The following is a 27,726-nucleotide window of genomic DNA, read 5'->3' on the forward strand; positions in this document are numbered from 1 at the left end:
CAAGACATACACCCCCCAGTTTCTATTCACAAGTTGTTTCCAGGAAAAAACAGTAGAAACTAACACCATATCCCATTTGCCAGTGAATGCAACCATTAAATCAAGTAGATTTAACAATCCTATGACTAATTGTCATATCCTACCAGGACCAACAGAATATGTTGAAGTAAGGAGCCAATAAAAACACTATTCAGAGCGCTGTGGCAAATCAAAATTAGCGCGCACACACATGCCCCGAGCCCAATCTAATAGCTCAGACCAGACAGTCAATCAATACATTTCCTAAAAAGGCTCAATATATAGAATTAAATTAGTGTACTCCATGAAGAAACAATGACAGTGAATGCCAACAAAATAAAAAAACAAATGTACAGACTGATCATCCAAGTTTGCCAGTATAACAACAATTTTTTATAAAGTACAACATGATTATTTGTTCAACAAATCCTCAGTGACATTAAAAAATGCAATCAACTCTTTATCTATTGAAATTATTAGATAAACTTAAGTAAACAAAATGGTCCTCTTTTCCTAAAAGTGATGCAACTAAAGTCAATGATCCAAACGCTGGATTGCTATTAATGACACTCTTTCAGCAAAGTAAAGTGTGAAAAGAACTTAAGTAGTTCACCATTAATCTCGTAGCTACAACAAATCATATATCTTCAATAATTCGTTAAACTTAAGCCTACAGTAAAAATCATTCAAATAGTACAGCCAATTAGCATACTCCATTGGAGAAAGTCGACCAATAGAAACTGTTAGGCGATGCTCCAATGGAATAGCTGTTCTTGGTACTTAGCACCAATAAGGGTGGGCATACTAAGGAACCAATAAATGTGCAAGGTTAAAAAAAAAAACACCTAACCAGCATGCATCTTCTAAAATCGCATGTGTAAAAAGTAACATTCAACTAAATGTATAGAGATACAATAAAAACTGAAATATGTAGATATTCATCTTGTTTCACTGTTGCAGTCATTACACTTGGGTTATCCTACTGGCAGATGACCCGTAGTCGGCCCGAGTTCCAAAGTCTTGGTCCAGCGTCAGTTGCTGTCGCATCTTCCCTGACGTCAGTGCGCCAGCGGTATAAAAGTTGCAACCGACGCCATTTTCTTCAGTCTTTCTTGCCGCGCGGTGCCCGAAGGATAAGCAGTTCGCAAGTGCCGGTCGGCCGACTCCTGAGATTTTCAAAAATTGAATTTCAGAACCAAAGTCTTCAATAAAGCTAAGTACCCCGTTGGGGAAACTGTTTCTTGCTCCAGACCGATGTCAGTAAAAGTTAATAATTGTATTTCTTGTGTGTAGCAAATACCTCATAAGGACTTTCACTCTTACTGCATTTCTTGCCTAGGCCCTGACCACGACGCTACTAGTTGTGGGTTTTGTGCTGGATTCAATAAACGCACTATTAAACGTCGGTTTGATTTTGCTTTGCATTATTTTGGACAAAGATTTAATTATGTAATGCCGTCGGAAAAACTGATGACCCGAATGTATAAAAAGCGCAAAGACAAAGAAAAAGACAGGCATCTGAGGTCCAAAGCCGACAACGAAGCCTCTTTTAGGCCAATCGCCGGTTTTCAATGAGGCACTTTCGCAGCCCCTTACACCCGCTACCTCAGAGCCACAGGCCGCCACCGAGGCCTGTGGAAACTCAGGGTATTGGGCCTACGGAAAATATACCCTCAGATGGGTCCGGAGCCGCTGAGCAACTTCTGAGGGAGTTTTCAGACCTTCACAGCTTACAATTAAAGGTACTACAGCAGCAAAGGCAAAGTCAAAAATACCATTAAAGACAAAGAAACAAGTACAGTATTCTCTAGAACAGTCATCCATGCCAAAGAAACAGATGCTTAAAATGGCCGAAGACCATATTACTTTAATCAGGGGCTCCCATTCCCCCTCCTGACAAAAGGCCTAGGCAAGACACTGATTCCTCTGATCAGGTTTCCATTTCTTTTGATTCTTCTTCTGACCAGGGCTATTCACTCCCTCCCTATGACGACTCTGATGCTGAAGAGTTCATTCCTTCAGCCTCACCACCTGAGGATTACTCTTGTGGGGAAACCCTGCACACCATGAGGGAGTATTTCCATTGGGAGAGCCAGGATTACTCAGAATCCAAGAAAAGGCTCATAGATTTCCTTCTATTGCCTCAGCACAGACCCTTAGCTATCCCCCCTATGCTTGATATTGTTGATGATGTTTTTTCTGAATCCAGTCTGTCTCCAGATTCTTTACCCCCCTGCACCAGTAAAGGCAGACAGGTACTACAGGGTCCCTGACTCTCATAAATTTCTCTACAAAAACCCCGCTGCAGACCCAGAAACTATTTCTCAGGGTCCAAAAGGGGTTAAACTTCCACTGACAAAAATCCTGTCCCCTCAGATAGGGATTCCAGAGCTCTGGACAGATGGGGGAAAAAGTTTACACTTCTGCTACTTTGACAGTTTAAGGCTCTTACAGCTAGTTTCACATGCTTAAATATCAGCAGTATCTCAGGTCATTGTTAAAGCAGAAAATGGTTACAAATATAGAAGGTCCTGACACTAAAGAAATGCAGGATTTATTGCATGCAGTTGAACAAGTGGGAAAGCATACTCTGCAATGTGGTTTTGATTCTTTAGAGGCTTCTTGCAGAGCTGCAGTTACAGACTCAGTTATTCGAAGACCTGCTTGGTTGAAAGAACAAAGTTTATCTGACCATGTTAAAATGAAATTGTTGGATGCTCCACTACAGCATGACACTTTGGTGTTAAGGCAGAAGAGGTGTTAAAGAAAATGGAGGATAAAGCAAAGTCAATGCAAACTGTGAAAGATTTCTTACAGGTTCAGCCACCTAGATTTAGCAGAAACTGGCCTCAAAAAATTGGTCCTTTCCAGTATCAGACAGACCACAAAGAGGCAGATACAGACGCCCAAGAGGCAGATCTCAGCCCCAGGGCTCCTACAGACCTAAACAATGGGGTGCTTCAGCCCCCAAAGGAGGAGAAGACGAATCACAACCTTATAGGAAACAGTCACAATGACTTCCTTCTGCAAATGCCAAGCTCTTACCAGTTGACAGCACCCCTAGGGGGGAAAGCTAGCACTTTTCTCAAAAAATTGGCACATGATCACCCAAGACCAGTGGGTGTTGAATATAGTTTCTCAAGGGTACAGGTTCCACTTCCACACGTTTCCAAAACCAAAAGGCATGCCAAACCTGCGACAAAACCAATGGGCAGAGGCACAAAAGCAGATTGCTGCTCTTATGGATATGGGAGCTATTCAAAAAGTTCCACAAGAAGAACAGGGCCAAGGTTTTTACTCTCAGCCTTTCCTAATACACAGAAAGGACAAAGCATGAAGACCAATACTGGACCCTTTCCTGGATGTTCCAAAATTCAAAATGTTAACACTACAACTCTTGCCCATGCTGGGCAAAGAGGCTTGGCTAGTTACTTTGGATCTCAAGGAGGCATACCTGCACGTCCCAATCAGACAGTCGTGCAGAAGATTCCTCAGATTTATAGCAGGCTCAATGCGTTATCAATTCTCTGCACTGCCCTTTGGCTTATCTACTGCACCCAGGGTCTTCACAAAATGCCTGGCACCAGTAATTGCATTTTGCAGACAGAAAGGAATTCAAATATATCCCTACTTGGATGACTGCCTTATTCAAGCAGACAGCAAAGATACTCTTCTAAAGCACCTGGCATTTGTAAAAAGATTACTAATCTGCCTAGGGTACACAGTAAATGAAAAGAAATCAAAACTAGTGCCCTCTCGAGATAATATTCTTGGGTGCAAGCTTAAATACAACTACCCAGATGGCTTATCTCACGCCAGACAAACAAAGGCAACTGACTCATTACTTTCAAATGATGGCAACAAAGACCCAGCTCCCTGCAAAAACAATTCTGCAGGCCCTGGGTTTCATGGCTTCTTGCATTCTACTAATTCCATATGCCAAACTGCATATGAGGAAACTACAATGGTATCTGAAAAGTGTTTGGACTCAGCATTGTCACAGCCTAGAGACAATCATAACCTTGATTCCCTGCCTACAACAGGAGTTTCGATGGTGGTCCCAGGCCTGTCACCACAACAAGGGACAGCCTTTCATCTCGCGTACAACCAGGCAGACAATAACAACGGATGCATTGGATTATGCCTGGGGAGTACATATGGCAGGAAAATGTATTCAGGGCATGTGGCCCAAGGAACAAATGCATCTTCACATCAATCAAAAAGAGATGCTAGCTGTACAGAATGCCTTGACAGCCTTCAAGGACCTAATACATCCAGGACAATTATTAATAAAGACAGACAATACCACAGTTATGTTTTACATAAAGGGGCACACATTCCTACCCCCTATGCAGACAAGCCATGACTTTGTGGAACACAGCACTGACCTACCAGGTACACCTGCAAGCACAATTCCTGCCAGGAACAAAAAAATACACTGGCAGACGAACTAAGCAGAAATCTCATGGATCCTCATGAATGGAAGCTAAATCCACAGGTGTTCAACATGATAACAAGGGAATGGGGACGCCCAAACATAGATCTTTTTGCCTCCCCTCACAATTACCAATTACAGAAATTTTGCATAAGGACTTATCACTCTCAAGCATGGAAAGTCGATGCTCTATCTTTCAACTGGAAAAACCTGACAGTCTATGCCTTTCCTCCGATGCCTCTTCTCACCAAAGTGCTTCTAAAAGTCAGACAAGAGAGGCCAAAAACGATCCTGATTGCCCCAGACTGACCACGCCAGCACTGGTACCCAATCCTAAAGATTTTGTCCCAAGGCCCACCTTGGCCCATGCCTCAAATCCCTCTTCTTCTGACACAGCAAAACAATCAGATTCTGCACAGTCAACTCAGAACCTTAAACCTGGCAGCATGGCAGATAATGTAGCCACTCAGACTGCACCTCTCTCTAAAGCTGTTATGGATGTAATTTTGGAAGCCAGGAGACCCAGCACTAGGAAATCTTATGTGGAAAAATGGAAGAGATTCTGTGCTTGGAACCAGGTACAAGGACTGGACCCTCTGGTCCCTAATAACTCAGATTTTACAATACCTGACTGAGATGTTGGACAAAGGCCTATCTTTTCTTCTATTAAAATCCATGCCTCTGCCATTTCAGCTCATTACAATATGGATCCTCCTATTTTTCACATCCTCTTATACGACAGTACCTCAGAGGGGCAAAGAATATAAGACCCCCTAGGAGAGCACCAGTACCTACTTGGGATCTCAATTTTGTTTTAGAAAAACTAACACTGCCTCCATTTGAACCAGCCAGCACAGCTGACCTAAAATTCTTGTCATGGAAAACTGCTCTACTCCTAGCAATAACCTCAGCAAGAAGAGTTTCAGAGTTACAGGCATTGATGGCTGTGGAACCTTTCCTCATTTTTCACCAGGACAGGGTTTCTCCAAGGACGAACCCAACATTCATGCCAAAAGTGGTCTCCAGTGTGGCCTTAAACCAAACTATTCATTTACGTACTTTCTACTTAAATCCCCAGAATAAAGGGGGAAGACTTCTGCATTCTTTGGATATACACAGGCAGCTACGATTTTACTTGGGCAAAACAAAAGCTTTCAGAAAAACTGAACAACTGTTTGTGGCATATGCTGCAGGATCACAAGGAAAACCTATTACAAAGCAGACAATCTCCAAATGGATAGGACACTACATCCGCTTCTGTTATGCACAACATGGCAAATCTGTGCCTGAGGACATTAGGCCTCATTCTACCAGAGCAGCAGCTACTTCAGCAGCTTTCTTCAGAGGGGTACCAACTAAAGACATATTAGAAGCTGCAACTTGGAGCTCAGTGCACACTTTTACCAAGCACTACCACCTACCTCTATACTCCAAATCCAGAGCAGGCTTTGCCACTGAAGTTCTGTGGGGCTTGTTAGCCTCACCAAATCTAATTTAGACCCAGCCACCCAACCTCCACTTTGGGATTCTACCCAAGTGTAATGACTGCAACAGTGAAACACGATGAACATAGTACAGTTGTGTACCTACCATAAATGTAGATGTTCGAGTGTATTCACTGTTGCAGTCCAGGTTACCCACCCACCATCCCCCTCTTTGCTGGGACTATTCTGTACTTCAATTCTATACAACCTATGTGGGGTATTTGCTTGTAGATGAAAAAAATGTTTATAGTAATATATGCATGGTTGTTTGGCATATTTTTATCTTTTCAGCCTTCATATCTGGGGGCACCTGACATCTGGGGCAAGAAAAACTGAAGAAAATGGTGTCTGTTGCAACTTTTATTCCCCCTGGTGCACTGACATCAGGGAAGATGCGACAGCAACCGACGCCGGACCAAGACTTTGGAACTCGGGCCGATACGGGTCACCAGCCAGCAGGATAACCCAAGTGTAATGACTGCAACAGTGAATACACTCGAACATCTACATTTATGGTAGGTACACAACTGTACTGTTTAATCATAAAAATAAGCATCTCTTTAGGGAAGTCTGCAACAAAATTAGCACGATTGATCAGACAATATAGCTGAGCAACATATTCCATTAAAAAATAACTAAATAAAACTACTTAACCAAAAATCCAAAATTTGAATCGCTATAAAGACTCATTCTGTGAAGTAAAATGTCAAAGGATCTTAAATTATTCACCATTAAACTTGAGCCTGCAGTAAATCAAATATAATCATTCAAATAATACAACCAGTCAGTATACTCCATTGGAAAATGTCCAAAAGAAGCTATTAGACGACACTCTAATGAAGTATCTGTTCACAACATTTAACACCAATAAAATCTAACGCACAAGGGAACCAGTGGATGTACACAGTTAAAAATCTGCACTAATCAGTTAGTGTAAATATAACATTCAACTAAATAAATGTACAATAAGGTAAAATAAAATGAACCCATAAAAGCTGGAATTTATAACCTTAACTTAATCATAAACACCTTATGAGTGAAGCTACCTAAAAATCTGAATGATTCGCCACTAAGTTCTAATCTGTAACAGATAAAGCAATACAGTCAGTCAACAAATTCCATTAAAGATAAATATTACTGCCTATGTAGCTTCATCCGGTTGCAAAAGTTTCATCTCTGTCAACATTTTTTCAAACCAATCCATGTCAGTAGAGTGGGGTATAACAGAAAATAGGTCCTTGACATCAATAGTAATGAATATAGTTCTGTCATCGTATAGTACCTTACTAATTTTTTGTAAAAAATCCCAGGAATCTACTAGGATATGCTGATATTTGGTGTAGTATCTCTTTAATTTTGTATCTATATATATTGCTAGAGGCTGTGTTTTTGAACCTTGGGATGAAACAATGGGTCTCATAGGGGGGTCGTGTACACTTTTGTGCATCTTAGGTATACCAGAGATTGCAGGGATAACTGGCTTCTTAACTTTCAAAAAATCATGTAGATCTGAATCAATGAGACCCTGTAACAAATTATCATCTATAATGTAATCAATTTTCCGATAAGAAATATTAATTTCGTTCCTGGAAACAAGGGTGTAGCTTGCATTGTTGTTAAGTATATCAGGCATCTTTTTCGTGTAATCCCATTTGTCCATAAGGACCATACCCCCACCCTTGTCAGGTTTCATCACCCGTATTCTGTCATTGCGTCTAAGTTCATCAATGAGCTTAATTTCATCGTAAGTTAGGTTTCTCTCATATTGGCCCTTATTCTGGAAATAGTTACTTCTAATTTGTTTAAAAAGAACGTTTTCAAAATTCATAATATCATGTTGTAAAGGGGGATTATATATACTCTGTTTCTTTAAAATTCCTTGTCCAAAATTAGGTTCTTCATCTTTAAAAATAACAGTGAAATTAAGTTTCCTTGTAAACATTTTTATGTCTAACAAAATACTGTCAATACTCTGTTCCTTGTATGGTACAAAGGTAAATCCTTTAGTAAACAGTTTAAAATAGGTCTCATTGACTTTAGTATCTGTATAATTGAAAATATTAAAATTATCCAAAGAATGTATAATGGTTGTGGTCTCCCTGTCTATGCAAGTATTTTCTATAGAAAGTGCATCCGTTAAAATTTCTGTACTAACAACTTCTACATATGTGCCCTCCTTTTGTTGGAATTGTAATGGTATTCCCCCGCTACCTGGGCATATGACTGTTGTTGGGGGGCTCGATTCTTTATCCTTTCGGACCTCCTGGGTCCTACCTCTTCTAAAGGGATATTCTCATCTCTATTGTAAATAAGATCGTGATATTTTTGTGTATTTTTGGATTCCAAAAATTGCTTGGTGTCCCTTAAAACAGAAGGTACATTTCTCACTGTAGTTTTCAACTTGCCTTTCACATATATAGGCTAGTTCAGTTAACCAACCATTACCAGCAACTATAGGTGCATTGGAGGATTGATGTAATCTTTATGCATCTTGGGAAGGCCACTAATCATAGGAATCTTAGGACTTTCCACATATAAATAATCATAAAGATCCGGCATAATCAGCCTACCCATTAGCATATAAAGTGGATCATGAATGGATTCAACAAGTCTGTTCACTTCCAATTTATCGATGACTTTATATGTATCCTTGTCACTCAACATTGCCAACATTTTAAAACTTGTCAAACCCAAAGAAATAACTGGATAAAGGCCCCAAAAGTGTAGACCTGTCCAAATTCGGCACCTCTATCCAGTTTGTTCTTTGGGTTTTACAAGTTTTAAAATTGGATATGGAAGGAGAGAACAACATCTCTGCTATAGAAAGGGGGAGAGATGATGAAATCGGCCAGATGCGGAAGCTGATTGGCCAGCTTTCTCGATTGACCTGCTTACTCTGCGCCAATCAATGGTTGAGGTTCTATCTAGACTTCAGAATGGGTGGAACCAGGAACTAATGAACGGAATACCCTCAAAACACAATGAGATGAACCGAGCAAGTGGCGTTTATGGTAACCAAACTTGTTTGGGAATAAAAACTACCTGCCAGTGATGGAAAATAAATTGGAGCAGACACCAGTGCTTTTAAGAGAACTTCAAAGTAAAGATTTGAGGAATGAAAATTAAGCATTGGAAATTCCACCTGGTCAACAAAACAGAACTATTTCTCATTCTGCTTAAACACATAGAACTGATTTAAAAGACTGGCTGCTTGTGAATTGTACATCTAAATTTTGAGAGAATGGTGAAAAAGTACAACCAGTGTAAGTTGAATACATTGTCAAAGCGTATGTTGAAATTTAGAATGCTTGATATTGAGAATACATATTTAAAGCAATGTATGACTGAAGGTATTGTTTTACATGTATACAAGTATCCCAGTAAAGAGTGCTTTTCATAAAGAATTTAAAAGTTTTTAATAGATGTGGGCTTCTTATATTAAGGGCCATTACAAAGGAGAGTGATAGGCTCAAGGAAGTGCTTCAAAAGGGAATTCAAGTGAATAAACACATTAAAAATTACTTGATTTTCACTATTGCTTCTGAAAGAGAAATACTTTAACATAAGGATAGGTATATATGAACAATATGATTTAATAGGAAACTAACAAAATGGATTTAAATAAATACAGGAATAATACGAGTTACCCTAAACCAAAAGAATTTGTGAGGTACGATGGAAATTACACGTCCAATAATAGAAGTGAAGAAAATAATTTTAGGGGAAATGCACAGGTTAGTGAAAGGATGGGGGATTTGGATAATTTTTCAGAATTTCTGCCCCTTCAGAGATCAGAAAGGCTGAAAAATAAAGCACCTCCCCAATACCAACAACATTTTTATTGGAGGGGAAGAGGGATATTTTAACTTCTGAATGTGTACCCCATTCCACTGAATATAATTTTGACAAATGACAAAGCCTTAGAATTAACTAGTAAAAATGACTACAGGTGTACTAGGAATGATTTTAATATTTTTAATTTCAGTAATCTTGAACTAGTTAAACACTTTAGCCTTCTTTCAAAAGGTTTGAAATTTATCCCTCAGAAAAAGGGAGACCTTAACAATCCTTGATGTAAAGATGTTTATAAGGAAGATAAATCTGGGGGGTTAGTCTTGCCACAGCAAGGTAGGGTGAATGAACCCATTGTGAGGAGGAAAAGTACTTATAACCCTCTTTTATACCCGCAGTTGAAAAACTTTGAAAGCGTTGTGAAGAGGGAAATTAGGAAAGGATTTTTCGCAGTTAGATGTAGGTCAAATATGAACTCTGATGAAAAAAACTTTTAACTGCGTTAAGAAACAATAAGGAAATTAGCGATGTTCTTCATGTTTAATTGTTGCAGTCATCATACTTGGGTTATCTGCCTGCAGGTAGCCCTTAGTCGGCCTGAATACCAGAGACGTAGTATTTCTGCGTTGGTTGCTGTTGCTCCAGGACTGATGTCAGGTCATCAGGGGTATAAAAACAGGCAGCCGACGCCATAGCATCAGTCTTTCTTGCTGAGGAGCCCGAAGCAGTTTGCAAGTTCCAGTCGGCCACTACCTGAATTTTCGTTTATGAATTGAATAATCCTGAAGTCTTCTAAAGCTAAGTACCTTGTTGGGGATCCTTTTTTCTTGCTCTAACTGATGTCAGAAAAAGTTAACAATTGCCTTGCCTGTGGAAAGCAAATACCACACAGATTTTCATTCTTACTGCATCATCTGTTTAGGCCCAGACCACAACATACCTCACTGTCGGTTTTGTGCCTTGTTCAACTCCTGAACCATTTGTCGTCGGGCTCTCATTGCTGCTAAATTCTTTTGCTCTCTATCTCTGTATTCCAAAATGGCTTTGGTAAGCCATCCAGCTACTGATATACCAAAAAAAGTAAGGATAAAGACAGAGACAGACCGCACAGGTTCAAAGCTGCCAACACTTCCGTTAATCTAGTCGCCAGTTCGCCAGTACTCAGGTGCTTTCGCAGCCCCTGATGCCCGCTTCAATGGATTCGCAGGCCTTTACCCAGACCTGTTCAGAGTCCGGTATGCCCCAAGACTATTCGACTATGGAACCTGCGGATGTCTGTACCTAGGATGGGTCCAGAGCCGCTGAGCAGTCACCGGCTTCTGAGGCAGTTCTTCGCACTACCGATCTTCGACTCAAACCAACTTCATTTTTAAATAAAACTACCAAGTTTCTAAGTCCAAGAGTACACGCTATGCCTAGAAAACCAACGACGAAAGCACATGCACCTGCTCCCTTGCCACAACGACAAATGCTTAGAATGGCAGAAGACCTTATTATGCTGATTAGGGGAAGTCAGCCTTCCCCTACTAAGAGAAAAAGAGACCAGTCCCCTGCAGCTTCAACAGACCAGGAGTCCGATGACTCTGAGGTATCTGATTATGAAGACATGCCGTTATCTACTTATAAGGATTCAGATGCAGAGGAATCCATACCCTCTGCCTCTCCTCCAGAGGATTTTTCTTTTGGTGAAACCTTACATACTTTAATTGAGCATTTCCACTGGGAATGCCAAGACTATCCTCAGTCCAAAAGGAAACTCAGAGAATTTCTAGATTTGCCACAGCACAGGCCTTTAGCAATACCCCTAGTCCTGGAAGTTGTTGTTGATGTCTTTATGGAATCCAGTCTTACTGCTGATACTTTACCCCCTGCCCCTAGGAAACCAGACAGGTACTACAGGGTAGGTATACAAATTGAAAAAAAAAAGTATCGTTTTTAGATGTGGAGGTAGATGTATCCAAAGGATATTTACATACTAAGATACATATAAAATTTGAAGATCAAGTTAAGTATCCTAAGGCTACTAGTTGCCACCCTCCCCATACTATAGAAGCGCTTCCTATTGGTGAGTACATTAGGTTACAGAGATTATGTGATGATCTACAAGAATTAAAACAGGAAACTCAAAAAATGTAAAATATGTTCTACTTGAGAGGATACAGCCAGCAAGTAATAGATAAAGCTTATCATAAAATGAACCAGACTAATATACAGGAATATAAAGGAGATAGACAAATAAGAAGTTATGATAGTAATATGAGAAGAAATAATTTAGAAATCTATTGTATTACACTATACGGTATTTTTAGTGATAAGGTGATTGCAATGGTAAAATATTGGAATTTTCTAAAAAAATCTAAGGAAGCAAATGATTGGTTACCAGAAAACTTACATTTTTTCATATAAAGTAGGTAGAAGTATTAAAAGTTTTTTAGTTAAAGGTAGGTTGGTTAAACTAGAACTTAAACTTTATGATACACTTAAAGTTGGTACTGAAATCTGTGGTAAATGTAAAGCCTGTAAGCATATAGTTACAGGGTTTGATAGTATAAATGGGAGAAAATTTGATAGTAAAACAACGTTTAGATGTGATACGGAGGGCATTATATATGCACTTAAATGCCCCTGTAATAAATTTTACATTGGTCAAATGAAAAGGCATTTTAGAATTAGATTACTTGAACATATTAGGGACATTGAAAATGTCAAGGTGTCTAGCTCAGTAGCAGAACATTTTTATTATGCACATCAGAGTCAGTCTAAGGGGTTATTAGATACAATATTAGAGAAAGTTGTAGATAATTATTTGTATAAGAATATTAAAAATGTTTTATTGTATAAGGTAGCAGTTTATATTTTAAAATTTGATACTTTGGCGCCACAAGGAATGAATGTAGATTTTAACGGGGGAGTTTTGCTTTAAATAGTTGTGTATGTAATTAAATAATTAAAATATTGGATAAGTGAATTAATGAATATATTATAAATATGGAGTGTGAAGTATGTTCAGTATTCTCCTGTGAAGGCATCAGCCGAGATATCAGAGGAACAATAAACGCTGTTTTGCTTTATTTTGGGTCACTAGTTTGTGGTTTTCTACAATTTTGACTTTTTTTTTTTTTTTTTTTTTTTTTTTTGTGGTTTAACAGGTACTACAGAGTACCCGACACTCACAAAATTTCTTTTCAAGAATCTTACAACTGACCCAGAGATCATTTCCCAGGGGCCTAAAGGTATCAAGGCAACTACAGCCAAGAATTCCATCCCTTCGGACAGGGATTCCAGAGCTTTTGACAGATGGAGTAAGAAAGTATATACCTCTGCAGCTCTTGCCATTAAGGCATTGAATTGTCAGTTTCACATGCTGAAGTACCAACAACATATTATGGAACTTATTAAAAAGTAGCAACCTTTACAGACTGCAAAAAATAAAGAATTGCAGTAGCTTATGCACCCTGCAAGCCAAGTCAGCAAGCATACTTTACAGTGTGGCTTTGATGCCCTAGAAGCATCTTGCAGTCACTGGTTCTGTACTGAGAAGGCATGCTTGGCTTAAGGAGCAGACCTTGTCAGACAATGTCAAATCAAAGTTACTAGATGCTCCTTTGAACAAGGACAATTTGTTTGGCACCAAAGCAGAAGAGGTTCTTAAAAATATGGGAAAAAAAGCTAAATCTATGCAGACAGTTAAAGAATTCTTATAAGTGCAACCTCCTAGATTCAGTAGGCATTGCCCCTCAAAACACTGGTCCTTTCCAGCCCGCTCCAGGCCATCTCAAACCAGACCCAGGGGAAACAGGCCACCCAGACTACAGTCTCAGGGTATGCAGATATCTAAGCAATGGAGTGCCCCCACCCCCAAAACAGGGAGTGGTAAGCCACCTCCTTACAGAAAAAACAATGACTTCTCTACTCCACTCCCAGCTTCTGCCCAATTGCTTGTGCCCCTAGGAGGAAAACTTGCCCTTCATGCAAAAAACTGGATGTCCATCACAAAAGACCGATGGGTCCTCAACATTGTATCCCAGGGGTACAAATTCTATTTCCATTCTCTGCCAACCCCAAAAGGGTTCCCAAACCTTCCTCCAAACCAGTGGGCAGAGGCACAAAACTGCTCTCTATCAGGACTATTCAGCCGGTTCCAGTGGAACAGATAGGTTAAGGATTCTATTCCAGACTTTTCCTGGTACCCAGAAAAGAGAGCTCTTGGTGCCCACCCCTGGATCTTTCAATTCTCAACACCTTCCTGGTGGTACCAAAATTCACAATGCTTACCCTGTAACAGCTTCTACCTATGCTAGCCAAGGATGCCTGGTTAGTCACCCTAGACTTAAAAGAAGCCTATCTGCACATCCTTATAAGGGAGTCATGCAGGAAGTATCTACGTTTCAGGGCTGGATCTATGCATTATCCGTTCTCTGCACTTCCCTTTGGCTTATCCACTGCACCCAGAGTATTCACAAAATGCCTGGCTCCAGCCATTGCATACTGCAGGCAGAGAAATATCCAAATGTACCCGTACTTGGATGACTGCGTGATTCAGGCAGACAGTCTGGAATTACTGTTGCAGCACCTGACATTTGTGAAAAACCTTCTCACTTCCCTGGAGTACACCATCAACGAAAAGAAAAACACAGCATCCCAGATGCCATTCCTCACTTCAGAAAAACAAGTCTGTCTGACAGCCTACTTCAAACAAATGGCCAGACTATGCCTGGGGAGCACACATGGACGGCACATGCATTCAGGGCCACTGGAGCCCAAGTCAAATTCATCTGCACATCAACCAAAAAGAGAAACTAGCTGTGCCGAACTCCCTAACAGCTTTCAGGTCCCTACTCTTTCCAGGACAACTACTAATAAAAACAGACAACACCACAGTTATGTGGTGCATCAACAAGCAGAGGTCAGCCAATTCCTATCTACTCTGTAGGTTGGCCATGGGCCTGTGGAACACGGCCTTGGACATGTAAGTCCATCTGCAAGCTCAATTCCTGCCAGGCAAACAAAATTCATTGGCAGACGACTTGAGCAGAAATCTCCTAGACCCACACAAGTGGCAGAGCCCAGCACCTTCAACCTTCTGATTCAGAAATGGGGGACCCCAGAGGTGGACCTCTTTGCCTCCCCCCTATAGCCACCAGCTCAGCAAATTCTGTACCAGGAACCGTCGCAGCAAGGCCTGGAAAGTGGATGCCCTATCTTTTCAGTGGGTAAATCTCTCAATTTATGCATTCCCACCTCTGCCCCTTCTCACAAGAGTATTACTCAAAATAAGACAGGACAGACTGAGGACAATTCTGATTGCCCCAGACTGGCCACACCAGCACTGGTACCCACTCCTGTGCAGCCTGACATCAGTGCCATCATGGCACCTACACCAGAACCCTACCCTGCTTTCTCAGCAGGAGGGGCAGATTTTGCATCTGCAACTGCAAACCCTAAATCTTGCAGCCTGGCTTATCCCTTGAATCCTACCCCAGCAACTCTAAGCAAGCAGGTGCTGGACATGAAGCCAGAAGACCCAGTACAAGGAAATCCTATGTGGATAAGTGGAAAAGGTACTGCTCCTGGAGTGTGTCTAAAGGAGAGGACACAACTCTGCCCTCCCTGCCTTTAATCCTGGATTATTTAGCAGATCTACTCCACAAAGGCGTGTCCTCCTCTTCCATTAAGATACATGCCTCAGCCATTTCGGCTCATTACAACACTGAGCCACCTCTTCTCACACAGTTCCTGAGAGGGGAAAACAACTTAAGGCCACCAAGGAGAGCACCCACCCCTGCTTGGGACCTTAATTTTGTACTGGAAAAGCTCACACTTCCACCCTTTGAGCCAGTGGCATCAGCAAACTTAAAATTCCTCTCTTGGGAAACAGCATTGCTTCTGGCCATCACTTCAGCTAGAAGAGTGACTGAACTACAATCACTTATGGCTGTGGAACCCTTCATTATTTTCCATGCTGACAGGGTCTCCCTCAGGACAAACCCTTCCTTTATGCCTAAAGTGGTGTCCAGTGTGTCTCTCAACCAATTCATACATTTGGCAACTTTTTTCCCTAATCCTCAAAATAAAGGGGAAAGGATCCTGCACTTCTTGGACGTGCACAGACCGCTCAGCTTTTACCTGGATAGGACTAAGCCCTTCAGAAAATCAGACCAGTTACTAGTCAGCTTTGCAGCAGGGGCAGAGGGCAAGGCTATGACACATTCCACTAGGGCAACATCTACCTCTACAGGATTTCTCAGGGTAAGTCCCTACCAGGGACATCCTGGAAGCTGCTGCCTGGAGTTCAGTACACACTTTCACCAAGCACTACCATTTGCCTATCTTCTCCAAATCCAGGGCAGGTTTTGCAACAGCAGTCCTGCAGGGCATTCTAGCCAGCCCTAATTCTTCTTGATTGCTTCCACCCTTCTTCAGGTTTGGGAATCCACCCAAGTGTGCTACTACAACAGTGAAACACGAAGAAAATAGTATAGTTCTGTACACTTACCATAAATGTAGATGTTCAAGTGTATTCACTGTTGCAGTCCTGGTTTCCCTCCCGCCAACCCCCTGTTTTTTCTTTCTCTCTGTCTCTCTCATCTCTCTATGCCTTTTACCCCCCCCCCCTTTTCAGGGGTATTGGTATTTACTTTTTACTGGTGGTGTTTTCCTCCACCATAGCTTAGCTTCCTATTGGGGGGCTCCTGACATTTGGGGCAAGAAAAACTGATGTAATGGCGTTGGCTGCCTGTTTTTATACCCCTGACGTCAGTCCTGGATTGACAGCAACCGCCAGCAACTGACACAGAACTACTAAGTCTATGGTATTCGGGCTGACTGAGGGCTACCTGCAGGCAGATAACCCAAGTGTGATGACCGCAACATTGAATACACTCGAACATCTACATTTATGGTAAATATACACGACTGTACTTTATGAAGCCCGATAAAGGTGGAGGGATAGGTATAATGGATGATGTTAAGTTGTCTATCTCACCTTCATTCTTGCTGGATGGGTTCGGAGCCGACCTCGGCTCCGACTCGGCCACTCTAAAGCTCGAGAGTTGGTTCCACCGGCTCGAGGCTCCCCTTATATCCCACAATGCTAGGCGAGAATTACCTCAGATCTCGTTTGCCGCTACAGCGATCGAGGTGTTGGTTTTCTACCGGCTTCTTGGTGAGTAACTTTGGATTAAAGTTAGTATACTTAAACCCCTTTAATTTTAGTTTTAACACTTGTTTCCTTTAGTTTAATGGAATCTCCCCCTCCTTCTCTCTAAAATCCCATTTTTTCTCCACAAGAACTTATAAGTTCTTCCCTCGGGCCTTCAGGCCTTCTTCCTCCACCCCTAGTGGTGTGTGTGTGTTTTTCTCATAATTTAAAACTTTGGTAGTTTGTTTTATTTTTTGAGTTTAAAATAGGATAGGGTGTAATCAGTGTGTTTGACTGTGTGTGTGTGATTACACTTTTCTAAAATGTCTAAAGACTCAAAGGTCTCAGGCTTCAAGAAGTGTGACTCGTGCTGTCAGAAAATGTCTCTGACAGACGGTCACACTTCTTGTGTCTACTGCCTGGGGCCTTTGCACCTGCAGGACTCCTGTGCTGTATGCCACGGCTTCAGCCCCAGGGTCCTGCAGGAAAGAAAAAACAAACTGATTCTGAGAGGTTTACTCAAGCCTGAGGGTTCCCTTACTGTTTCTTCGGGAAAGCCCTCCAAGGCTTCTAGGTCCTCTGCTCCAGCTACTGAGCCGAGACCTAAGGCTACGAAACCTTAGTCTCAGTCTACAGTTTCTGTGGTTTCCTCTGCTCCGGCTGGAGCCGAGGTATTAGAAATTCCCGTGTCGGCTCCGACCAGACCTTCGGAACCGACATCTAGGAAGAGGTCTAGGTCACCATCCCTTGGCTCCGTTCATTCGGCTCCAGCATCTCCTCTGCTGTCTGAACGGAGCCATAGATCTCACTCCTCTAGGTCATCGAGGCTGTCGGACCATGACCTTCAGAGGGTAGTGAGTCGACTTCTTAAGTCCGAGGCACTGGCCCAAATGCTTCAGAGCCCGACTCATCAGTCGATGCCTGCCCCTGTCCCTCAATATGTTCCTCCTCCGACTCCGTTGAGCTCGGAGCCGGGGCGTTTCGGAACCGAGACTGTGGTAGCGTCGGAGCCGATACAATTGTCTTCGGCTCCATCGTCGGCTCCGATTTCTTCCTTAGAAGAATCTCGGCGCCGGACTTCCATCGTCGGCTCCGAGGGGGTGAGTGGCATCGGACCATTGTCCGACCCCGCTCTCCCTCTCGGGGCTTCGGCGCTGGTGAGTTCGGCTCCGACATCGGCCTCGGAGCCATCACTGTCGGTGCCGAGGGAGGTTTTTAGCTTTTCGGAGTGGGGACCTCTGGCTCTGCCTGACAGGGGTGCGTTCGAGGTCATGCGGAGTGTGTTAGAACCTGGTTCTACCCCACAGTCGGCTCCGTCCGCCCCACCTTCTTCGGTGCCTCAGGTCAAGTCGACTCACTCCCTCATCCCGGACCGCAGAGAGCCAGCTCCTCAGGAATCCCCTGTGGGGATCTCATCCTCTTCCGAGGCCTCTCCTGATTTGGCAGAAGAGCCCCCTCGGAAGAGAAAGTGTAAGAGGAAACACATAGACTCACCTGAGTCCGTCACCTCTGACACAGATTTAGAGGATTCCGAGGGTTCCCCCCGTTCCCCTTCTGAAGATGTCTCATTTGCAGACATTCTAGAAATCCTTAAGCAGAGGGGAAATTGGCCAGCCCTCAACCCTTCGGAGGATGAATCTGTGTACCTTGAGGCGTTTGGCTCTCGTCCTTCCACCTCCTGGGTGTCTCCCCCCTTTGACCCCCTCATGCAGGTGGTAGCAAAAAGTTTCTGACAAAAGGAGTTTCTGTGGATGCTATGGTGGTTGCTGCTGCCACTAAGAAGGAACTAGCTGATCCTTCAGTGCCTGTCCATCCACCTAACAAGGAATCTAGGTCCATGGACAGGTACGGGAAGCGGATGTTCTCGTCAGCGACATTTGCAATGCGTTCGCTGAACTACCTATGCCATTTTACTCGTCTTCAAAGGGACTTGATCAAAGAAGCGAGTGACATGTTGAAGGATCCTACGGCTGCGGGTTTTCAAGATAAGATGAACACTCAGCTGGCTACCCTGAACTCCATAGCCAACTCCTCCATGCGCCTCCTCTCTTATGCGGCTGATGGAGCGAGCAGGGCTGCAGGGACAGGTGTGGCCTTACGTAGGCATGCCTGGATGCGGCTATGCAACTTTGCGGACCCCTTTAAAACGTCATTCACTAATTCCCCATTCGATGGATCATCTCTTTTTGGTCCTCAAGTGAAAGAAACCTTGACTAGGTGCGAGACAGATGGCAAGACTCTTTCTGCCGTCGGAGTCCATTTTTCTACTCCTTCTAGGCCTTATCCCAAAGGTCAGAAAAGTGGAAAAATGTGGTTCTGCAAACAATCTCAAGGGTCTTCGCCTGACGCACAGAATCGGTTCCCCGCCAGAGGCAGAGGCGGGAACAACAATGGTAGACGTCGCCCTAGAGGCAGGGGGGGTCCGCAGAACCAGGGCAATCGAGAAGCCTTCTCTGATAAGCCCTTTCAGCATCCCTGAGGTGTTGCCCGACTGCCCACCTTCGGAGGCAGTCGGGGGAAGATTGTCACTGTACCCAGAAGCCTGGCTATCCCTGACTCAAGACAAATGGGTACAGTCCATCATTTCCGAAGGCTATTCCATTCCCTTTGTTCGCATTCCAAACCAGTCAAAAAAATCCCTTCCAGATGTTCCACCCGCTCAAAGGGATCTTGCAGCTTTGGAAATTTCAAAGCTGCTTGCAAAAAGAGCAATTCAGCCAGTTCCAGCAGACCAGCAAGGATCCGGAATCTACTCAAGGTTCTTTTAGTTCCAAAGAAAACAGGGGACTGGAGACCAATTTTGGATCTCAGTATCTTGAACAAGTCAGTCAAGAAAACAAGATTTCGGATGGTCACACTGCAGTCCATCCTTCCCCTATTGGGAAAAGGAAACTGGATGTGCTCTATAGACCTTCAGGATGCGTACTATCACATAAAAATGAACAGACACTCCAGAAGATTCCTCCGCTTCAGGCTGGGAACCGGTCATTTTCAATTCAGGGCCCTGCCCTTTGGTCTCACCACTGCCCCCCGGGTGTTTACCAAATGCATGGCAGTGGTAGCTTCTCACCTGAGACGTCAAGGATTCCAGGTGTTTCCATATTTGGACGACTGGCTCCTCACAGCTCCCACCAAGCATCTTCTTCTATTGGCCAGGGACTACACCTTTCGCATTTGTCAAAATTTAGGCATTTCAATAAATTGCGAAAAGTCTGTTTTGTCGCCTTGTCGTGTTATTACCTTCATAGGCGCAATTCTAGACACAGTCAACATGTCTGCGAGGCTAACAGATCAGAGAATAACAGACATACAAAAACTGGTCTCGCTCATCTTCAGCAGCAGCAGAGTCAAAGCCAGGTTAGTTCTGAAAGTATTGGGGATTATGGCGGCTGCCATTCCTTTGCTTCCGTTAGCCAGATTCCACATGAGAATCCTTCAATGGATGCTCTTCACACAATGGTCATACCAGCAACGTCCGATGTCCCACACCATTATGATCACGCAAATATGCAGGAATCATCTTCTATGGTGGATGTCTTCCCCTCAGCTCTTATTGGGAAGACCCTTTGTTCCTCCCCCTCCGGTTGCTACACTGACAACGGACGCCTCCCTGATCGGGTGGGGGGGGCATTATCAGGGCAGAACTGTCCAGGGCACATGGCAACCAGAAGAATGCCACTTGCACATAAATGTTCTAGAGATGAGAGCAGTGCTTTTAGCGTTGCAAGCCCTTCAAGACTCTCTTCCCTTGGGAACGATAGCAATCCAGACGGACAATATGTCCGTAGTGTGGTATATCAACAAACAAGGCGGAACCAGGTCCTACCCCTTTGTCGAGAAGCACTCAGACTGTGGCAATGGGCGACTTCTTCTCAGCGGTTTCTGATAGCAACGCACATCCCCGGGAAGTCCAATCAAATCGCGGACAAGTTGAGCAGAGCTATCCTCATGCCTCACGAGTGGTCTCTGAAAGACTCTGTTGTGAGAGAAATTTTTCTCAAGTGGGGTCAGCCTTGCTGCGACCTTTTTGCTACTCCCCAAAACAGCAAGTGCAGAGATTTTCACCCTATTCCCTTTACCAGGCCAGCCCAGCAGAGACGCTCTAGTCCAAGTTTGGCCCCGGGGACTTCTGTATGCATTTCCTCCCTTCCCACTAATCTCTCAAGTGATACAGAAAGCTATCGCTCAGAAGGCCTCGTTGATCCTCATTGCTCCTTACTGGCCTCGACAGGTTTGGTTCCCCTTTCTGCATCATTTTCTGTTGGAGCGACCTTGGCATCTGGACCTAGTTCCAGATCTTTTGATCCATCAGTCGGGTCAGTTTCATCGCTCCCTTCCCTCTCTGAACCTCACTGCTTGGTTCCTCCAATTCCAACCTTAGCCAGGCTTCCTCAAATATCTCGCACTGTTCGAGATATTTTGATAGCTTCCCATAAATCTTCCACTAGAAAGATTTGAGTAAGTGGAAACGTTTCGCCTATTGGGCTCAAGGAAGGGACATAGATCCTTTCACTGCTTCCATCCAAATGGTCCTTGATTTTCTAGCTGAACTCTTCCATGCAGGTTCATCTCCTTCTACTCTTAAAGTTCAACTGGCAGCTATTTCTAATTTTCATGTGGGTATTTCAGAGTCTGCCATAATGTCCCACAAGCTTTGCAAAGCCTTCTTGAAAGGAGTTTTTCTACTCAGACCTCCTATAAGAAATCATCCTCCTCCTTGGGACCTAAATTTAGTTCTTAGTTCTTTGATTCTTCCCCCTTTCGAACCTGCAGCCTCCTGTTCTTTAAAATTGCTATCATGGAAGACTCTCTGGTAGCTATTAGTTCAGCTAGAAGAGTTTCAGAACTTCATGCACTCAGCTGTCGACCTCCTTATCTGTTGTTCCATAAGGACAGGGTATCTTTACGAACCAACCCGTCTTTTTTGCCTAAGATGGCCTCGGCGTCTAACCTAAATCAAAGCATTGACCTCCCTGTGTTTTTTCCAGAATATTCCAATAGGTCTGAACAAAAATTACACTGGCTAGATGTTCATCGTCAGTTAAGGTACTATTTGGATAGAACCAAACAATTCAGAAAATCTGACCAGCTGTTTGTCTGCTATGCAGAAGGCAGAAAGGGACTTTCAGTTTCAAAGGTATCATTATCTAGATGGCTAACATCTCTGATTTCCCTTGTTTATGAAATTAGACACCAAAAGCTGCCTAACAAACCTAAAGCCCATTCCACCAGAGCTTTGGCTACTTCTATAGCCTTCCAAGACAGACTGCCTATTGACACCATTTGTGCAGCGGCTACTTGGGCTACTCCTCACACTTTCATTTCTCATTATAAGTTGGATTTAGCTTCTAGGCATAGAGCTAACTTTGGTTCCACTGTTCTCAAGAGTCTGTTCCGTTAGGCCACCGGGACAAGGTGCTAGGGGCGGTCCCATCCAGCAAGAATGAAGGCGAGATAGACAACTTAACATATAGAAGTTATGTTCTTACCATAACGTTCCATGTTAGTTGTCTTCTTCTCGCTTCTTTCTTGGCCCCACCTCCTTCCCCTGGCCTGGACAGACCTAGAGGAGTTTGATTGTGACCTCTCTTTCTACCACCTCTTTGCTATAGGTATATGCTCTGCTGTGCATATTTTCCTAGATCAGGCTTTAGGTCACCTTTCCTCTTCCCCTTGTTTATAGAGGTGGATTCTTTTTCCAGTTTTTTCTGGTTATATTATTAGCTGGGCCTAGCTCACAAATGAGATCTGAGGTAATTCTCGCCTAGCATTGTGGGATATAAGGGGAGCCTCGAGCCGGTGGAACCAACTCTCGAGCTTTAGAGTGGCCGAGTCGGAGCCGAGGTCGGCTCCGAACCCATCCAGCAAGAAAGAAGGCGAGAAGAAGACAACTAACATGGAACGTTATGGTAAGAACATAACTTCTATTTATAATGTATGAGGGTAAAATGAACATCTTACGGGCACAAATAAATGCACTAGTTTATCCAGGAACGAAATTCTTGCAGAAAATTTGACCTGACTTTAAATGATATGTTATTAGAGGGGCTGATTGATCAGAGCACATACAATTATTTGAAAATTGAAAAAAAACGAGAATTCCTTCAATGTTTGGAATCCCCAAGGTCCATAAAAATGAGTCAGACCCTCCTTTAAGACCAATAGTTGCTGTTGAAGTATCAAAGATGTCGTCTTTGGCAAGTATGTAGATATGAAGTTAAAAAGGTTGTGGCTTAAGAAGAATAGGATTTTGAGGGATTCTTGGGATTTTTTAAGGGAAATTAAAATGACACTTATTATTGACACAATAGACATAGTTGATTTATTTTCCAGTATCACTCAAGACTTCCCACGGTAAGCTTCAGTATTTGGACGTTGAAATGTATAAAGTGAAGAATATTTTTAATTCTAAGATTTATAGGGAGGCCCCTTTTCCAATTCTTACCTCCATTTTGATAGTGCACATCCCTTTCATTATAAAAGAAATATTATTAAAGGACAATATGTGCTTGCTAGCAGAATGACCTCAGCAAAAGCAGATTTTTAGAAAGAGTATAACCTCTTAGAGGTTTTATTTAAAGAAAGGAGTTACCCTGTGTAAATGATATTGGATGTTAAAGAAGGAGGTTGTAGAAGGGAGAAAGGAAAGGTTCAGACCCATCGTAGGAGAACAGATAGCACAAGATAATATAGAAAAAAGAAATTGTCAGGAAGAAAATTTTAGTAAAGCACTTGTATTAGAATACAATGGGAGTGCAGGTTCAGTTAGGAAATTTATGCAAAATGAATGGGAAAGGTTCGTGGGTTTGACAGCTTTAGGAGATATCACCAAAGAACCTGTTAAAGTAATTTTTAAGAAGGCACAAAACTTAAAATGTTTGAGTAAGATACTAGACATGAGAACATAGAAGAAAGAAAGGGGCATTTAAATGTGGTCACTGTTCCACAGTGTGTTTATGTAGGGAATAAAGAAAAAAAAAATTTCCTAGTAGGAATAGGTGGATAGAAGGAAATGGATTTTCGAATTGTTATTCCTATGGGTTAGTTTATCGTGCGACTTGTGATGAATGTGAATCTTTCTATGTGGGGAAGACTGAGTGTAAATTGAAAAAAAAAAATTACGAACACTACTATGATATTCAAACAAAAAAAGACAACGCTTTATTTAAACACTCAAAGGAATGTGAAAAGCATGTTTCTCATTTTTTGTATTAGAAGAAGTAAAAAAAGATCTAACAGCGGGACTATGGGAGGAGAAAATTGAATGTAGGAAACTGTGGTGGCAGATAACATTGCAAGCCAATGTTCCCCCTGTACTTAATGAGAATATATCTGTAAATTCCCTATTAAAAATGAGAGTGGCAAAATTGTAATTTGATGTAGTTGAATTTTGATAAAATATGTTCCACTGAAGTACTGTTTAAACAGAAAAAAATATGTTTAATTGAAGCATTGTTCAAATAGAAAATACAAATGCAATGTGGATTTCTGGTCACTAGAAGGAGCCCTTACGTTAGGTTTTATTGTTGAATATACATACGTTTTAATTATAACTAATATTTATCTTTGTATGTTTGCGCAAACATGATTTAATATACATATTTATAACAATTTTTATTCTTTTTATAAGTTTCTATGTGTTTTAAATGTGTACTTCGTTATGTATATTTTAATAAGTGTTTAAGACATGGTAATTTAGTGATGTTTTTAATTGAACAATTGATGTGATTATAAGTGAAGGGTAGTATGGGATACTTTCCATCTGATGAAGTCTTTGTACTAGGGATGAAAACGCAGTGATTGCTGTTAAGCGTTTATGTGGTTTGGACATTAAAAGTATTCGTTTGCAATACTTAGCCAATGTCTGCTGTTTTTTTGCCTTGTGCTATGTAGATATTGCCAGCATTTTATTATGGTAATCAAGCTTATTCATCACGACAATCAGTCCCCCCCCCCCTTTGTCTGAGGGGCATATACTTATATCTTCAACATTCTGTAGATCCTAGTGGTGATGTTGAAGTCCCCCATAATGATAGTTTCCTAGGGGAGGGTATCTTCTGTCCAGTGTAGGTTGGATTCCAATGTGGTAATATTGTTGTTGGGGGGACTGTAGGCTCCAATTATATTTAGTTTTTTCTTTGAGTTAATTTTAAGTCTTATGAACAGGCTCTCTGCATTATTGAAAGCTGGAGAGATGTGGTTTATAATTTCCAGTGTGATATTTTTGAATAGTAAAGCAATGCCTCTGTCTCTCTCAGTTTCTCTATCCTGTGTGTATGTATATATACATATATATATATATATATATATATATATCACACCCTGGGGGGAGTATTTCATTGCTATTGATTTCTGGTTTAAGCCACGTTCCTATTAGAACAATATTTCGGGAGTCAAGTGGTATGGTAGAGTGAACTTCTTGAATTTTATTCGGTATACTTCTTGGGTTAATGTTAAATATTAATAAATTTGATCCTTGTGTGGGGATGTTTAATAGGTTGGATTGTTGGGTGCTGGGAATGCTTAGGTTCTGTATTTGGGTGAATGTCTCCACTAAGGATAACTCGCGATGCTATTTGAAGGATTGTCTTTAGGTATTTGGATATAAATTTGTCATATTTTGCAGATATACATGAATATGATTGTTGAGAGAGCACTAGGAATGGGGCAAAGTCTGTGTGAGCAGTTGTATATAGTTGGGAATATCTTAATCATAGAGGGTTTTGTTTGTAGTTGGTTGGGCAGTGGAGGAGGTAATGATTTGGTATAGAAGTTTAACTCACAGTGATAGGATGTTGTGTTAAGACAGAGAGAGTTAGGATAATGGTGCAGTGTAAGGTTAACATTTTGTTATGTAATTCGTGGAAGAATAGTATGAACAGGGGTGTGTGTAGTGAGAAGGGGGTGTTGCGGATTTAGAAGGGGGCCTAATTTAATTGAAGGGGAGAGTGATGTGGGTAATTAAATTTGCTAAGTGTTAGTAATTCATAGGTTTACCTATATGGGTGGGTAGATTAACAAGGAGATGGTGTGGAGTGGTAGTAGAGATTTGGGTATGTTAGAATGGAGTTTGGCTTGTTAAGTCTTCTGTGTACCTCACTATTAGTCACCTAAGATTAGTGTATTGGGCAAGGTGTTTAACTTTAGGGGCTTAGGTTGAGGGGCACACTGTGGAGGTGAGCTATGCGTCCTGTGGTTTGTGCTGTCTTATGGTGGTTGAGTGCATTTCTGTCTTGGAGGTCTCTGCTGTTTGGGTAAATTTCTATTGAGAGCCTCTGCGAAGGTGGGTGTGTGGTTTGTGTTTTTATGTGAGAGTTGTGATAGTTGGTGTTCTGAAAGGCTATGTGTTCCATGTGATGTGGTGCAGGTGTTGACCTTCTCTTCACCAGCTAGTCCAGTCTTGGCTGGGAAAACTACTCAAGCACCAGTACATTGGCCCAACGCTTCCTGGAATTCAATTCCAATGCCCTGGACCAGCTCATTCTGACCCCCACTAGAGGAAGTAGCATCCTTGCCTTGGTTATTACTAACATGGGTTACTGTTGCTCTACACCAATAGTCAATCCCTCCTTGGTCAGATCCAACCATAAACTAATCATCATAGAAATCCACATCTCACCTACCCCCCGCAAAGGTAACCACCTTGAAAAACATCTCCAAAGCTGACTTTGGACTCCTAAAAACAGAGGTGGCTAACTTCACAGCACCCATGGCAATGGAAAATAGCTGCATGACTGCTGAATCTTACACCAATGCACTGTATGAACATGTACATAAATGCATGGAACTAGCCATACCCAACAGAACTAAGATGCTCTCCTCCAAAAAAAGGAAGCCAATCTTGTGGTCCTCTGCCATTAATAAACTCTACAACAGAAGGAAGAAACTGTTGCAGGAAAAGGTGAAGTCCCAAGACTGGAAAAACTCCCTTATTAGCCTCAACAAAAAGGTGAGATCCCTCATCAAATCCTCTAAAGCCAGCTATGAGGGCAGAATTGTGGCAGACACTAAAAACAATCACAAAGCCTTCTATAGCTATATTATTATTTTATTTTACATTTGTTGACTGGGTAGTCTGACTGGATACATGTCCATTTTCAGCGGAGCCCCGGGGAGAAAAGCTCCAAACTTACAGATAAAGACAAGCAAGTTACAGTATATCACAAGAAAACTCACGAAAGAACAAACTCCAGAACAAAGCTGCACAGTACAAGGAACCATAGCTTCTGAGGTATATCAGCTAGCAGTGCAGATTGTATCTCTGCCATGTCACTTTCTCTGTCTGCCTCCTTTGGAGGAAGTGACACGGCAGAGAGAGAATCTGCACTGCTAGCCGATATACCTCCGAAGCTGTGGTTCCTTGTACTGTGCAGCTAAGTTACAGTATATGCACAAACATGTTGTATTAACATACAAGTTACAGTCTCACATTTCAAGCCTATAAAGAATACAGTTTGTATTTAGAAATATATACAAATATGTTACAGTTTTCATCAAACCTATAGGTGCAGCTATATACAGAGTATCTGCAGAGATGTTAGTTTCTCTTTTCAAACCTTTTAGTATAAGAGGTAAGTCACTGTGAAAAAAAATTGCAGGGATATAGAAGTAGATTAGGCTTTAGTCAGGGTTAGAGCAAGGACATAACCAGTGAGTTTTAAAATACTGGGTTAGATTTTTTTTTTTGAACTGATTAAGGGAGGGTTTCAGAGTAAGGACAGTTGGGAGCGAATTCCAGGTTTTGTCTACTGAATTTGCAAAGATTCTCCAGATAGGTTGTTAGCTTTAACAGATTGAACCAGAAGTTTTATAGTGGAACGAGGAACGAAGTGGCCTAGTGTTTTTGTAGGGATGGA

At 42.1% G+C, this 27,726-nt stretch overlaps 1 protein-coding gene across 1 annotated transcript in view; it reads left to right on the forward strand.

Moving 5' to 3' along the window:
• The first annotated feature begins 9,548 nt into the window (after positions 1 to 9,548).
• The window catches only part of LOC122814267 (oxysterol-binding protein-related protein 8-like), a 716,151-nt gene continuing 697,973 nt past the window's right edge, over positions 9,549 to 27,726 (forward strand). The window contains exon 1 of the mRNA XM_044086861.1: positions 9,549 to 9,671. Coding sequence (XP_043942796.1) covers positions 9,549 to 9,671 — 123 coding nt within the window. The remainder of the gene's footprint in view (positions 9,672 to 27,726) is intronic.

Source organism: Protopterus annectens, chromosome 10.part0, assembly GCF_019279795.1.
Source record: "Protopterus annectens isolate FY-2018-M chromosome 10.part0, PAN1.0, whole genome shotgun sequence".
Classification (NCBI taxonomy): Eukaryota; Metazoa; Chordata; order Ceratodontiformes; family Protopteridae; genus Protopterus; species Protopterus annectens.